The sequence below is a fragment of the Myotis davidii genome, unplaced genomic scaffold (genome assembly GCF_000327345.1).
Source record: "Myotis davidii unplaced genomic scaffold, ASM32734v1 scaffold809, whole genome shotgun sequence".
Classification (NCBI taxonomy): Eukaryota; Metazoa; Chordata; class Mammalia; order Chiroptera; family Vespertilionidae; genus Myotis; species Myotis davidii.
Window position 1 is genome coordinate 1,797,889 of NW_006300017.1, and position 13,560 is coordinate 1,811,448.

The window sequence follows — 13,560 nt, forward strand, 5'->3', positions numbered from 1 at the left end:
AGACGCTCTAGCCACTGAGTCAAGCCAGCAAGGGCCACTCGCCAACATTCTGAATCATCTCTGGGGATTACACAGGCCATTGCTGCAGGGATGGCACATGCGTGGCAGTCATTATCAGAAGCCGGCAGTGATGGTTGAGAGGGTAGATCCTGGAACCAAGGGCCGGGATTCAGTCCCACTCTCAGCCAGAGCCCCGTGACCAAGGCAGCCTTCCTTCCCTTCCGAGTGTGTCCTCATCCCAAAGGGGGGATTAGCGTGTTACTTACCTCGTGGGGCTGCTGTGAGGATAAATTCATCAATCCACGTACACCACTCAGACTGGCGCCTGACCGACGTGCTTAATACAAGTATTTTGCTACTAAAGGTATTTTGCTATCGCTATTATGAAAACAAGCTCGCTGGTACCCGGAGGAGAGAGGACCAACTCTCCTTCAGAGGCAACTGAGAAAAGCCTGCATTGGCTTGAAAAATAGAACCCCACCCCCGCCCCCACCAGCAGAGAACATGTTTCTGGTCTCTTATATGTCAGGCATTATGACTTGTTTCTTATACATATATTCTCTCAGCGATTAATTCTCTCACCAGTCCTATGATGTGGTGCATGGGAATAAAGCCCTTCTTTGAACAAATAAGGAAGAAGAGGCCCTGAGAGGAAAAACGGGCCATTCAAAGTCATACCAACCGTGAAGAGCTAACCATAACGAACATCTATAATAATAAAAGCATAATATGCTAACAACCATAACGAACATCTATAACAATAAAACCATAATATGCTAATTAGATCGGACGTCCTTCTGGACAACCTTATGGATGAAGGTGGGGCTGTGAGGACCGAGTGCCCCTTACACAAATTTCGTGCATCGGGCCTCTAGTATATACATATAAACAATCCAAATGAACTTATAGAGATGAAAACTACAATATCGGACATGAAGAATACACTGGCCAGGATGAAGGATAGATTGTATATTTCAGGAAAATATTAATGAGCTTAAAGATATAACAATAGTAACAACATGAAACAGTGAACAAAACTGAAAAAATGAACAAAGAACAAATAAAATTTAAAATAAATTCAAGAAGCTAAATAAACATGTAACTCAAGTCCTAAAAAGGATAATAGAAAGTACAGGAGGAGAAAGTACATTCAAAGAAATCAAGACTAAATATGTACAGAACAGTAGTTAGACATGATTATAACATGATTCCCCCTGGCAAGTCTAGTACCCACCGGGCACCATGCACACCAGTAGTTATTACAGCATCATTGACTATATTCCCTAGGCCAGTGATGGCGAACCTATGACCCGCGTGTCAGAGGTGACACGCGAACTCATTTTTTTGGTTGATTTTTCTTTGTTAAATGGCATTTAAATATATAAAATATAAGTCTTTGTTTTACTATGGTTGCAAATATCAAAAAATTTCTATATGTGACACGGCACCAGAGTTTGCTGTGACAGGACTGCTTCTACCCATTCATACCTCTTAATCCCTTCACCTTTTCACCCAGTCCCCCACCCCGCTTCCCATCTGGCAACCGTCAGTCTGTGCTCTATGAGTCTGTTTCTGTTTTGTTTGTCCATTTATTTTCCTCTTTAGATTCTACATGTAAGTGAAATCATGTGTATTTGTCTTTCTCTGTCTGACTGATTTCACTGAGCATCATACCCTCCAGGTCCATCCGTGTTGTTGCAAATGGCAAGATTTCATTCGTTTTCACGGCTGGGTAACATTCCAGGTCTATACGTGCTACCTGTTCTTTCTCCAGCTGTCTGCAGATGAATATTCTTAGGCTCCGTATCTTGGCTGTGGTAAAAACGCTGCAGTGAACAGAGGAGGTGCATCTGTCTTTTCAGATTCGTGGTTTTCATTTTCTCTACTTTCTTATATTTCTTCTCCACAGATGTTGTAAAAACTGTGTCTGAATTTATCAAAGCTGGGATCTCCTTCAACACGTATATGTTCCACGGGGGAACCAACTTCGGTTTCATAAATGGGGCCACGGATTTTGGGGAACACAGCAGTGTCGTCACCAGCTATGGCAAGTGATCGTCGGTTTGGTCCCCCTCCAGCAGTGGGGGTGCTGGAGGCTCCGAAAACATATTCTGGCACCCCTGAGTTCTTGACCTCTAATCCATGCTGAGAATTGAGGATTTTCTGATCTATTTATCTTTCTTCTGTGATATTCATAATGCCCACAACAGGCTCTCATTGCAGTAGATGGGGCTGCTGAGGACCTAAAGTTCATGTACATTGACACCTTGACTTGAACCGAGAGACAGAGAGAGAGAGAGAGAGAGAGAGCGAGAGAGAGAGAGAGAGAGATTACTGGTGGTGATTGCTAGAAGGGCATCAATGGGCACAGCTGGGCAATCCGGATGGAAGGAAGAAGAGAGTGAAGCAGAGGATGAGCCAAGTGGCCCGGCAGCCTCAGAGTCCCAGGAAGGGCGATGGGAAACACTCCTAGCTAGATTGGCATTGGTCCCATAAGGCCTAGCCTGGGATGGACCGGGCCAGGGGTGGGGACCATGTGTCTTCTGTTTCCTTCTGGTGGCCCTGCCCCATCTCTGCCAGAAGCGCCGAAACGGGGTCTGCCTGGCAGGGTTGCCTGGCCAGTGACGTGCCCTGCTGTCTTGCAGACTATGATGCTGTGCTGACAGAGGCTGGGGATTACACCGAAAAATACTTCAAGCTTCGGAAACTCCTTGGATCCGTCTTAGGTACCCAGCCACCATTTTTACTCGAGGGCTGGCTCTCCTCGTGTATTGGAAGGGCGAGGACAGGGCAGGATTTCCCCTGTGGGCACAAGCTTCATGAAGGGCTTCAGAGCCAGGGTCACAAGTTCGAATCCTGGTCTTCCCGCGTAAAAGCTGTGTGGTCTTGCATGAGTGTTTTTAAGCCCTTTAAACCTGTTTTCTTCCCTGAAACGTGAACACAATGATACTCGTCTTCTGTAATGATTGTGAAAATTACTGTTCGTAAAGCTCTTAATATAATGTATAACATAATACCCGTATAGACAATAGCAAAAATCATTCTATGTAATTTTATTTCTCTAAGGAAAGTTAACTAACCATCTACTATGTGCTAGAAAGTAGGTAACCACTGGCCTTGCCGAAAGGTATAAGGCAGAGGTCTTGCCCCCTAAGGGCCTTCCGTCTACACAGCCAACACTACCCCTTCAGGGTCTGTATCTGTCAGCTCTCCATGCATACAGAATGGCTGCAACCTCATTCTTTCTTTCTTTTTCAAATCCCTCCCCCAAGGATATTTTTCCATTGATTTTTAGAGAGACTGGAAGAGAGAGGGGAAGACAGAGAGAAATATTGATGTGAGAGAAACACATGGATTGGTTGCCTCCTGCATGAGAGGAGCCTGCAACCGAGGTACATGCCCTTGACCGGAATCGAACCCGGGACCCTTCAGTCTGCAGGCCAATGCTCTATGCACTGAACCAAACGGCTAGGGTTGCAACCTCGTTCTTGACAGTTGTTCCTCACTCTTGGAGAAGTGTAGCCATGCGCCAGGAGAGGACCCCTTTACTGGTTGGGATACGAGAGTTTATGTATCAGGACGGGGAGGCTGGGAGAGGGCAGTAGCTAGTCCAGGCATGTCTTGCCCATGGCCCACTTTCATTGCAGCATCTCCCCTGCCCCCCTTACCTGAGCTCATTCCGAAGGCTGTGTATCCTTCTGTGAGACCATCCCTGTACTTGCCACTGTGGGATGCCCTACAGCACTTAAACAAGGTGAGTACTGCCGGGCATTAGGGGGAGAAGGCCTTCAGCCACACAGAGATAAATTCTTTCAAGGCTTTTCCCTGGACAGTGTGAAAACGAATTCTCTGCATGCTGCCCCAGTTTAGAACTATGGGGTCAGACCACACGCTCCTTCCCGGTGGACTGTGAAGGGGCTGCTGGGACTGGAAGAATGAGTGGGGTGGGGAGAGGCTGAGTATGAGAGGGTCCTGTTTCCCAGCTCCGATGAACCCGTTTGGTGAATGCCTTTGTGGGCCCACGTGGACCCTGTGGGAAGGGCTGCTGAGCCGGGAACCGGGAAACTGAGTTTCTGATTCTTTTTCACCATCCACTAGGCCAAACCTCGGAAGTTCTACAGGTCCCTGCTCTCCCTTTAAAAGTAGACAACCTGCCCTATTTTTTTTTTTATTAGTTAAGGTATTACAAATGTGTCCTCATCACCCCCATTAACCCCCAACAACCTGCCCTATTTTAAAGAAAAGTTTGGAAACTGTTTGAAACATGTCAAGTCTTGAATTCAGATTGATTTTACCTCTTCTTATCACCGTTTTAGATAAAAAGAAGTGCCTGACACATTGCAGAGGCTAAATACATGCTTATTTAGTGCATAATTCTTTCCTCGACTTCAGTGATGGTAGTACACAACTTATCTGCTCTGTTCATCAGTGGATGATGACAGCCATTGCTCCCTGTCCCATGCCCCCGCCCCGCCCCGAGTCTCCTGCTCAGTGGAGATATAAAGCATCAGCACATAGATGTTTTAGCGTTTCTCATCCAAAGGACTTTGGGGATCATTAGGAGGCAGAACAAAAAAGACAAGGGCCTTAGGGGAAGAACCCTGAGTTCTCAGCACATGGCTCGCGTTTCCACCACGGCTCTCTCACAGCCCGTCATATCCAGCGCACCCGTCAACATGGAGAGGCTCCCCATCAACGCTGGGAATGGTCAGTCCTACGGGTTCGTGCTTTACGAGACACCCATCTGCGCCGGAGGCCGGCTCCGTGCGAACGTTCGAGACACGGCACAGGTAGGGGCCAGCAGGCTGTCTGTGGCGGTAAGCAGGACATGTAGCCCAACTCTGCTACTGGGAAGGGTGGTTGTACGCTGGTCAGCTGTGCTGTGTGGTAGTAATTTATTTAAAAATATTTTTACTGATTTGAGAGAGAGAGAGAGAGAGAGAGAGAAACATCAGTGATGAGAGAGAACCATTGATCGGCTGCCTCCTGCAAACCCCCTACTGGGGATCAAGCCCCACAACCCGCTAAGTGCCCTTGACCGAATGGAACCTGGGGACCCTTCAGTCCACAAGTTCGCCCCACAACCCGCTAAGTGCCCTTGACCGGAATGGAACCTGGGGACCCTTCAGTCCACAAGTCGACGCTTTATCCACTGAGCCACGCCGGCTAGGGCTGTTTGGTAGTCATTTAAAGCACCTACTATGTGTGAGGCACTGAGAACCCAAGCTCACACCAAAGAGACTGGCTTTCTGCTTTATCACAACCAAGTCCACTGGGGCCTCGCTGCCAGCTGCCAGCCAAGTGTGAGCACCGAGGCTAGTGCCTTTACAATGACCTCCTCCCTAAGCCAGAGCCTCTCTCGGCCCTCCCCTCAGGTAGGTCTGCCGGTCTGACCCCAGCTCTTGTTTTGCAGGTGTTTTTGAACGAGACACATATAGGGACCCTGGATGGTGGTAAACAGAACTTGCACATCCCTAAAGTCAAGGTAGGTAATGCAGGAGTCTCGATGCTACTGGACCTCCGACTCAAATGTAACCGCTCCCTGGTTCTGAGATGACTGCCTGGTCTCTACCACGGCCCTTTGGCATCGCTGGTGACTTAGGGCCCCAGCAGCAAGTGTTTGTCTAGAGCTCTGAGCATAACCGCCTCTCCCAGGCCCGAATACACCAGGAGCTGCAGAATACAAGCTTCGGTGTGAATGGAATTTCCCCTTTAAGCCCTGAGCCAGCCATCAGCCGCGGGTCTGGTCTCTATCAAAGCACAACTGCGTCTCTCTGGCCTCCCTAAGGCAGACCAGCGGGAGAGAGGAGAGGCTGGGTGTGGGATGGGGGCACACAGGGTCCTTAGAGAGAGGGTGGACGGCCGGGCTTGGGGGCGTCCTGTCTCCCACTTGCTTGCCTTTCCAGGTGGGACTCAGAGGAAAGGGGGTTCTAGAGTATCCCCCTGTGTGGCTGTGTGGGTTCCGTGAACTGGTCTGTCCCCAACAGGGATGCCAGCTCCTGAGGATCCTGGTGGAGAACCAAGGACGAGTCAACTATTCATGGAAAATTCAAGACCAGAGGAAAGGTGGGCTCTAGGCCTGAGACACAGGCTGTCCGTTCTCTTCGTGGTCACTCAGACCCTCAGACGGGGGCTGAGTTGGAGCTGGGAGGGAAGAGGGAGCCACGTAGGTGGGGGCGGAGGGGGAGATTTAGGATCCAGGACTGAAGGTGAGGACTCCTCCCCTCTCTGTTGTCCTGCCTCCTTAGTTTCTCCAGGGCAGGGGTGGGTGGCTAGGCTGGGTGCTGGCTGGTCCTAGAGCAGGATCCGGGCCCATCTGGGGAATTTCAGGAAAAGCTCTGATTTTATAAAAAATATGTTTTTATTGATTTCAGAGAGGGAGAGAGAGAGAGAGAAACATCAATGATGAGAGAGAATCATGGATCGGTTGCGCCCTGCACGTCCCCCTACTGGGGAACGATCCTGCAACCAGGGCATGTGCCCTGACCTGGAATCGAACCATGACCTCCTGGTTCATAGGTTGATGCTCAACCGCTGAGCCACGCCGGCCGGGCAAAAGCTCTGATATTAAGTGGGGGCCTTCCTCGGTCGGCCTTGTGTATGAAAACATAGGAGAAACCTTCTGTCGCAGCGAGTCAGACAAATGTTTGCCCTCCTGGCTGGAGCCTGGCACAAGATGTCTGCTGCCTGCTTTTCTTTGTCCCAGACACTAAGAGAGAGAGAGAGAGAGAGAGAGAGAGAGAGAGAGAGAGAATCAGTGGCTAGCCGTGGTCTTTCTTCCCTCCCCCTGCAGGAGTAACCGGACCCGTGACCATCAATAGCATCCCCCTGGAGGGATTCACTATCTATTCCCTGGAAATGAAAACGAGCTTCTTTGACAGGTATGTTCCCACTTATTCCTGGGAGACTTGGCGGGGTCAGGGCACTCAGAGATTTCAAACTCTTCACTTGGCAGACGAAGAGCCCGGGATTCTGAGAACGGAAGTGATTTACTCGGGATGATAGAGTCTTTAGAGTCCGGACTGGAGACCTAGAACAAGTCTCCCGTTTCTCACTTTAATGCTTCACGTCTGCACGTCCCATAGAAACAGAGCCCTAGTCCCTGCGTGGGAAACCCGGGTCCATATTGGGGCTAGAATCGGCAAAGGGCTTTCCTCTCCCTCAAGGCGTGGCCCCTTTTCCAGGCTCCGCTCTGCCGCCTGGAGGCCTGTCTCCAATAGCTCCCTGGGCCCTGCCTTCTACCTGGGCACCCTGCAGGCTGGCCCTTCTCCCAGGGACACCTTCCTGAGGCTGCTGGTGAGTGAGCGCCCTCTTCTCTCTGCTCTCTCAAATGCCTAGTCTTTCTTTTTAAAATTTTATTTATTTAGTTTAGTTTGTTTTTCTTCTGTTACATCTATTGTTTCTTAAAGAGTCTTGAAGCAAAGTCATAGTGTTCCAGGCAAGAATACTTCCCTTCCTTCCTCACCTCCAACCCAGTCATCCAGCATCTAATTTCTAATTTATCATCTTTCTAATTTATCATCGTTGTTCCAACTATTGCCCATGGAGAGGGAGGTTGGGGAACTGGGCGGAAAAGGTGAAGGGGTTAAGAAGTAGAAATTGGTAGTTACAGAACTGTCACAGAGATGTGAATTATAGCCTAGGGAATGCATCCGGTAATATTGTAATAACTATGTGTGGGGCCAGGTGGGTACTTAAAATATCGGGGTCGGCGGAAACTTTATCAAATATATGATTGTCTAACCACTATGCGGTATCCATGAAACTAATACAGAATAATATTGAATGTAAACTGTCTATTATTTAATAAGGTTCCCCGTTATCCACTTTCGGTTCCTCTAAGCTTGCGAGGCTACGAAAGTTCTGCTCAGTTTCCCAGCACTTCTTCCTGTCTCTAGTGGAAAAACTGTTCCCATGTCTTCTTGTTTCTCAGTTTTCTTCTCCCAGATTTTGGTCCTGTAATTATTCATTGCATTGCAAACAGATTAAAAAATGGTGTCACGTTTATAGCTGTTGTCAGCAGAAGCGTCCATCTCTGTTAAACTAGGACTTATTTCTGGAAGACCTGCTTTTAAAAGCATCTATAGCATTATATATCAGAGGGCAGGAACAAGAGTCACATTAGCATCGAAAGGTTGTTCATGCTTTCCTCTGTCATCCTTAGACCAGGTACAGTAGGGTAGAACTTCTAGAACAAGCATGCCAAACTCACAGGCTAACACGGGCCAAATAAACAAGGTTTAAGTGTATATGGGCCGCAAAAAAGCAAAAGCTTCATAGAAACGTAGGTTTATTTCAATAGAGACATGAATGCAACACGGTTATAATCATCAGTCATTAGCGAACGTTGTAGTTCATTATTAATAATTATGTATAACAGGATATTGTAAAAATTAAGTTATGAAATTTTTATTAAAATGTTTCTTACATACCGTTATATTGGCTGGGCCACAAAAATATTCGTTGTGGGCCACGTGCGGCCTGCGGGCCACGAGTTTGACATGCTTGTTCTAGAACATACCCCATTGTGAACTCACTGTCAGGGCCACGAAGCATCTCAGTCTTGTTCTCACTCCCCAAGCACCTTAGATTGTACGTTGCCCGTGTGAATCTGTCCCCCTGCCTCAAGCCTCCATCCCTCCCAGGACTGGAGTTATGGATTTGTGTTCATCAATGGCCGTAACCTTGGGCGATACTGGAATATTGGACCACAGCAAACACTTTACCTTCCTGGGGCCTGGCTGCATCCGGAAGACAATGAGGTGAGTCACCCCAACCCCTGCCTTTACATCTCACACATTTTCAGATCTGCCTTCATCCCCAGGATGCAGATCACAACATCTTTCTCATCCTGTATTGAACAGGCTCACCACTTCTCACTGTGAGCCTTTCTGTTCTTCCCAGATCATTGTGTTTGAAAGAAGCAAGAGTGGTTCGTCCATCCAAACTACAGATAAACCGAAGCTGTAAGACTGTGTTGTAACATTTTCTTTGGTGGATTGTTGGAGTTCGTCTACCAGCAGGTTTTCAGGAGGAAGATGTATGTCTAGAATACCAAACACACTGTTGTCTGCAATAGCAAATATTGGAAATAATATTCAACAGGGAAATTGTTATATATATTGTAGTATAGTCATATGATGCCTATTTTTAGGTCTTAAAAAAGCCTTCAAATCTTCAGGGACTGGATTTACGTAGTTAAAGCTAAGTCCTTAGCAGGTTATTATTCTCCAATTAAATGTGCCTTTTGGCAGATGTGAATAAAATAAAAACAAGCTGGATGTATCTCCACTTCTTCATACTCAGTTGGGAGGATGTGAAGGGTCTCTGGCCTAAGAAAGAGTAAGAATTACTGCTCTCTCCATGCCGGAGTATTTCTGTCTGGCAAAGTCCTGGTGTGTATGTGTGTACTGGTATGTGGTGTGTGTGTGTGCGTTTGCGTGTGCGTGCGTTGTAGGAGGGGGAATGCAGGAGAGAGTGCACAATGTCTCCTGGCATTTCCCGGCAGCCTGCGTGTTTCCAAGGTGACCTGGTGCATCACCTCCAATCAGAGGAGGAATAGACATTTGGTTGTTTGGTCCTGACTTATCTGACAGTGAGGCCTGGCCCTGAGCACTCTGTCTTCTTGTCCCTCAGCTCTCTGGGTATATAGTCGCAGCTCTTGCTGGTAGTGCCCAGATATTAGTGAGATGAGACGCATATGCATGAATAAGACAACCAATTTTTACAAATGACCCCTATGACAACTAATCACATTCTTATAATCAAAATATAGCATTTGGCCTAAATTAAAGCCGATGTCCTATAGCAAAAGGTTGTGACCTTGGTAGAGACAGTGCCTACAAGCTGTAAGAAATGTCGCAAATAATCTGGGGTCTCAAGGGAGGAGGAAACCTCGCTGTTTGGGATGGGGGACAGAGGAGTAAGATTATCTTCTCTTCCAAGAATCTGAACGGCTGGTTTACTGGATGAGAATTCTGTCATGTACCTACACAATTCCTACATCACACTTCATTTTCCAGGGCTCTAGACTCAAACTCAGGAAATCTATGGATAAACTACAGACTAATAGAGGAAACCAGAAGTAATCATCGTGAAGATCATGAGAATGCATTACATTTCAGGTGCAATGATTACATCACTTCCTAACGCACTGAATGACAAAGGGTGTTACTAGATATAGAAGGTGACTAACAGTGATAAAGATTCATGTGAACAATGTAATAATTCCAGAGTTGTCTGATCCTAAAAATTTAGCCTCAAAACATATAAAATAAACGTATTTTTCTCTACATAGAAAAAGGTAAGTAGAAGTGCTGTACTCGAGAAAAGTTTTTGAAATTAAGGTATAATTTATATTATAAAATTCACACTTTAAAATGACAATTCGGTGGTTTTTAGTATAGCATAGTCAGAGGTTGTGTAATCATCACCATCATAAATCCAGAATGTTCGCCCGGCCAGCGTGGCTCAATGGTTGAGCGTCGGCCTAGGAACCAGGAGGTCATTGTCAGATTCCCTGTCAGGGCACATGTCTGGGTTGCGGGCTCAATTCCCAGTGTGGGCCGTGCAGGAGGCAGCCAAACAATGATTCTCATCATTGATCTTTCTATCTCTCTTCTCTCTCCTCCTCCCTTCCTCTCTAAAATCCTCTCTCCCTTCCTCTGAAATCAATAAAAATATATTTCAATCAATCAATCCAGAATGTTTTTGTCATTCCAAAAAGAAACCCTAGACCCATTAAAAGTCCTTTCTGAGCTTTCTTCCGGCCTCACTGGCTGCTCTTCCTAGCCCATATTCGCTGTTCCTCCTCTTTTCTCAATATTGAATGCCCCAGGGCTCACTTGGTTCCCCTTCACTTCATTGGTGATCTCATCCAGGCTCAACTCTCTGTCAGAGCCTACATTTACATCTCCATCCCAGATTTGTATATTTAACAGCTCACATACTCTCTCTACTTGAAAGTCTCAAAGGTACCTTAGACTCAACAAGCCCGCTCAGAGCTTCAGATATTTCCCTCCACATTCCTCAGCGTCGTCTTCATCTCAGATGATGGCAGATCCAGTTCTTTCAGTTTCTCAGGCGCCACATTGGGAATCATCCTTCAGTCCTCTCTCTCTCTCTCTCACCCCACAAGCAATCCCAAAGTCACAATGGTCCTCTTGTCTCTGCTTTCGAAATAGTTCTAGAAATCCACCTCCATTGCTCCCACCCTTGTCTGAGACATCGTCTCTCACATGGCCTCCCATGGATTACTGCAGCAGCCTGCGCCCTCACTGGTCCAGTTCCTTCTACTCTTGCCCTCTCCTGGTGATTCTCAACACAGCAGCCTGAGTGATGGTTGAAAGCACAGTTGGTGTTGTGTCATAAGCCTGCAATGGCCCTGCCTTTCATTCAGGTCAAAGCCCTGCTCTGACCGGGCCCCTGTCTTTCTCCCACCTCACCTCCAGCAGTTCTTGCCGCCCCTTCTCTTCCCACACTGGCCTCCTTGCAGTTCCTGGAACACAGTGTCATGAGTGCCTGAGTGCCTCTGCACTAGAGGTTCTCTCCGCTTGAAGAGTCCTCCATCCGGATACCAGCATCCCTGGCTAACTCCCACCTTCCAGGTCTTTTTTCATTCACCGCTCAGTAGGACCTCCTCTGTGTAGGCCCCTTCCCACCAGACTCCCACTGTTCCTTCCTTTCTCTACTTTCTTTTTGCTATGGCATTTATCATCTTTGGGTATATTCTACAGTTTATGCATTTGTTTGTTAATTTTTTATTGCCTTTCTTCTGCAGCTAGAATGTAAGTGTCAAAGGGATCTTTGTCTGTTTTGCCCACTGATGTATCCGAGCACCTAGAATAGTGTTTGGCATATAGTGGTCATTAAACATTTATTGATTCCTTCTTAATGAATGAAATGTTGAATTAGATCATTGGCTTTTCATCTTTCCAAAGGTTGAGGCTAAAGAGTGATATTTTTGGACTATCAAGGTCAACGATGGCATTCAAGTACATTCCTCCCCAATGTACAGAGGCCCCTTCCAGTCCCATTGACACATAGATTGTACCACTGCTCAGCCATGTCACCAGGAGTAAGGGCGAATGTGTAGGGTGTGTGGGATGGGCCTCCTCAGGTAAAAAGGGGGGACTAACCTTTGACACTTTCTCCTGTCTCCTGGGTGAGCTCTTATCCAAATTAGAAGATTGTCATCATAGTCTTAACAGCTATCAAGCAATTATGTGTCTTAAAAGATGGAGAAAAGGCTAAGGCACCGATGGCCTTGGAGAGTGTTAAGAGAGCGTTAAGAGAGCACTAATGCTTCCGGGCTTGCCTCTGAGATGCTCTGGCCCTGCTAGGAGAATCCTGTGCAGAGCCCCAGCCTGTCCTTGCTCATTGTGGCATATCCCCCCTCCTTCACCCCCTTCATTTGTTTGTTTTTGCCTCTCCTTGGTTTAAATTTTGCTACTTGATAAAATATTTGCTTAATGCTAGAAAAAGGGCCCTTTGCACTAAACTGTGTCATTGTGCTGAGAAGTAAAATCGAGTTTTGTTACTATCAGCATTACAAGTTCAAAACTATGTACAAGTGTAGGAAATGCTTTCTTTTGTTCTTTTTTAACCGTCACCCAAGGACATTTTTATTGATTTTTACAGAAAAGGGAGAGAGAGAGAGAGAGAGAGAGAGAGAGAGAGAGACCGATGTGAGAGAGAAATATCCATCAGTTGCCCGGTAGGGAACTCAAACCCGCAACCTAGGCATGTGCCCTGACCTAGAGTGGACCCTAGGTCCTTTCTCGGTACACGTGGATGCTCCAACCAACCCAGCCACACCGGCTGGCCAGGGCGGAAGCGGTTTTAAAACGTGCAATGGAGGCTATTTTCTAGAAACCCTGATGCTCCAAAACACACAGCCTCCCTAGAAAATGTTTCCGATTCTCTTTCAGTAATATTTGGATTTTGTTCTTGAGGTGAGTTGAGTTTGTGATCGTTAGAAAACAAGTTTTGCCTAAATACCACACAATGTCCTTTGTGATAGAATTCTGTACAATAATAAGTTTATTCGTCTTTTTCTAATATGTGAGGGGTTTATTTGGAGTGGTTTTTTTTGTTTTGTTTTTAATAAAAAAATGTAAGAGTGCTGCCAGTCAGGAGGAGAAAAGGACTAGTGGAAACCAAAGGCAGGAAATATTTCCTTGCTGCCCCCTAGGCACCTCCTCTCCCCCATGAAATTCAAATGTGAATCACACTAAGCCATAAAAAATGTCCCGAGGAAATTCTACAGTGTCCTGGCTTTTCACATGATAAGTCACTGCTGCACATTCTTCTCTCTCCACAATGGAAATGGTTTTGAAAGATGGTGTGGGCTTTGCAGGAGGAGCCTTCCATGCATGCTTGCGCGGGGGTGGGGGGTGAGGGCTGGCCCGAGGTTCAGCCGCGTACAGGACTGCACAGCACGTGCTCAGTATTTCTACATGTGTTTGCAAATCAGGTGCATGTAAAAGAGTTTCCAAAACTTGGAGCACCTCTCTGAGACCGGGGAAGGCAGGCCAGAGCCAGGGAGGCCCCCCGCGGAGC

The 13,560-nt window shown here is 46.9% G+C and overlaps 2 protein-coding genes across 2 annotated transcripts in view; both read left to right on the plus strand.

Annotated features, from left to right (window-relative positions):
- GLB1L3 (galactosidase beta 1 like 3) overlaps window positions 1-9,335 on the plus strand; it is a 21,707-nt gene extending 12,372 nt beyond the window's left edge. Inside the window, 10 exon segments of the mRNA XM_015571977.1 lie at window positions 1,910-2,047; window positions 2,646-2,726; window positions 3,648-3,754; window positions 4,650-4,790; window positions 5,414-5,485; window positions 5,988-6,066; window positions 6,794-6,881; window positions 7,185-7,296; window positions 8,646-8,762; window positions 8,905-9,335. Coding sequence (XP_015427463.1) covers window positions 1,910-2,047; window positions 2,646-2,726; window positions 3,648-3,754; window positions 4,650-4,790; window positions 5,414-5,485; window positions 5,988-6,066; window positions 6,794-6,881; window positions 7,185-7,296; window positions 8,646-8,762; window positions 8,905-8,970 — 1,001 coding nt within the window. The 3' untranslated portion in view covers window positions 8,971-9,335.
- A 2,647-nt stretch (window positions 9,336-11,982) lies between these two features.
- Window positions 11,983-13,560, plus strand: part of GLB1L2 (galactosidase beta 1 like 2) — a 27,310-nt gene continuing 25,732 nt past the window's right edge. Inside the window, exon 1 of the mRNA XM_015571973.1 lies at window positions 11,983-11,993. Coding sequence (XP_015427459.1) covers window positions 11,983-11,993 — 11 coding nt within the window. The remainder of the gene's footprint in view (window positions 11,994-13,560) is intronic.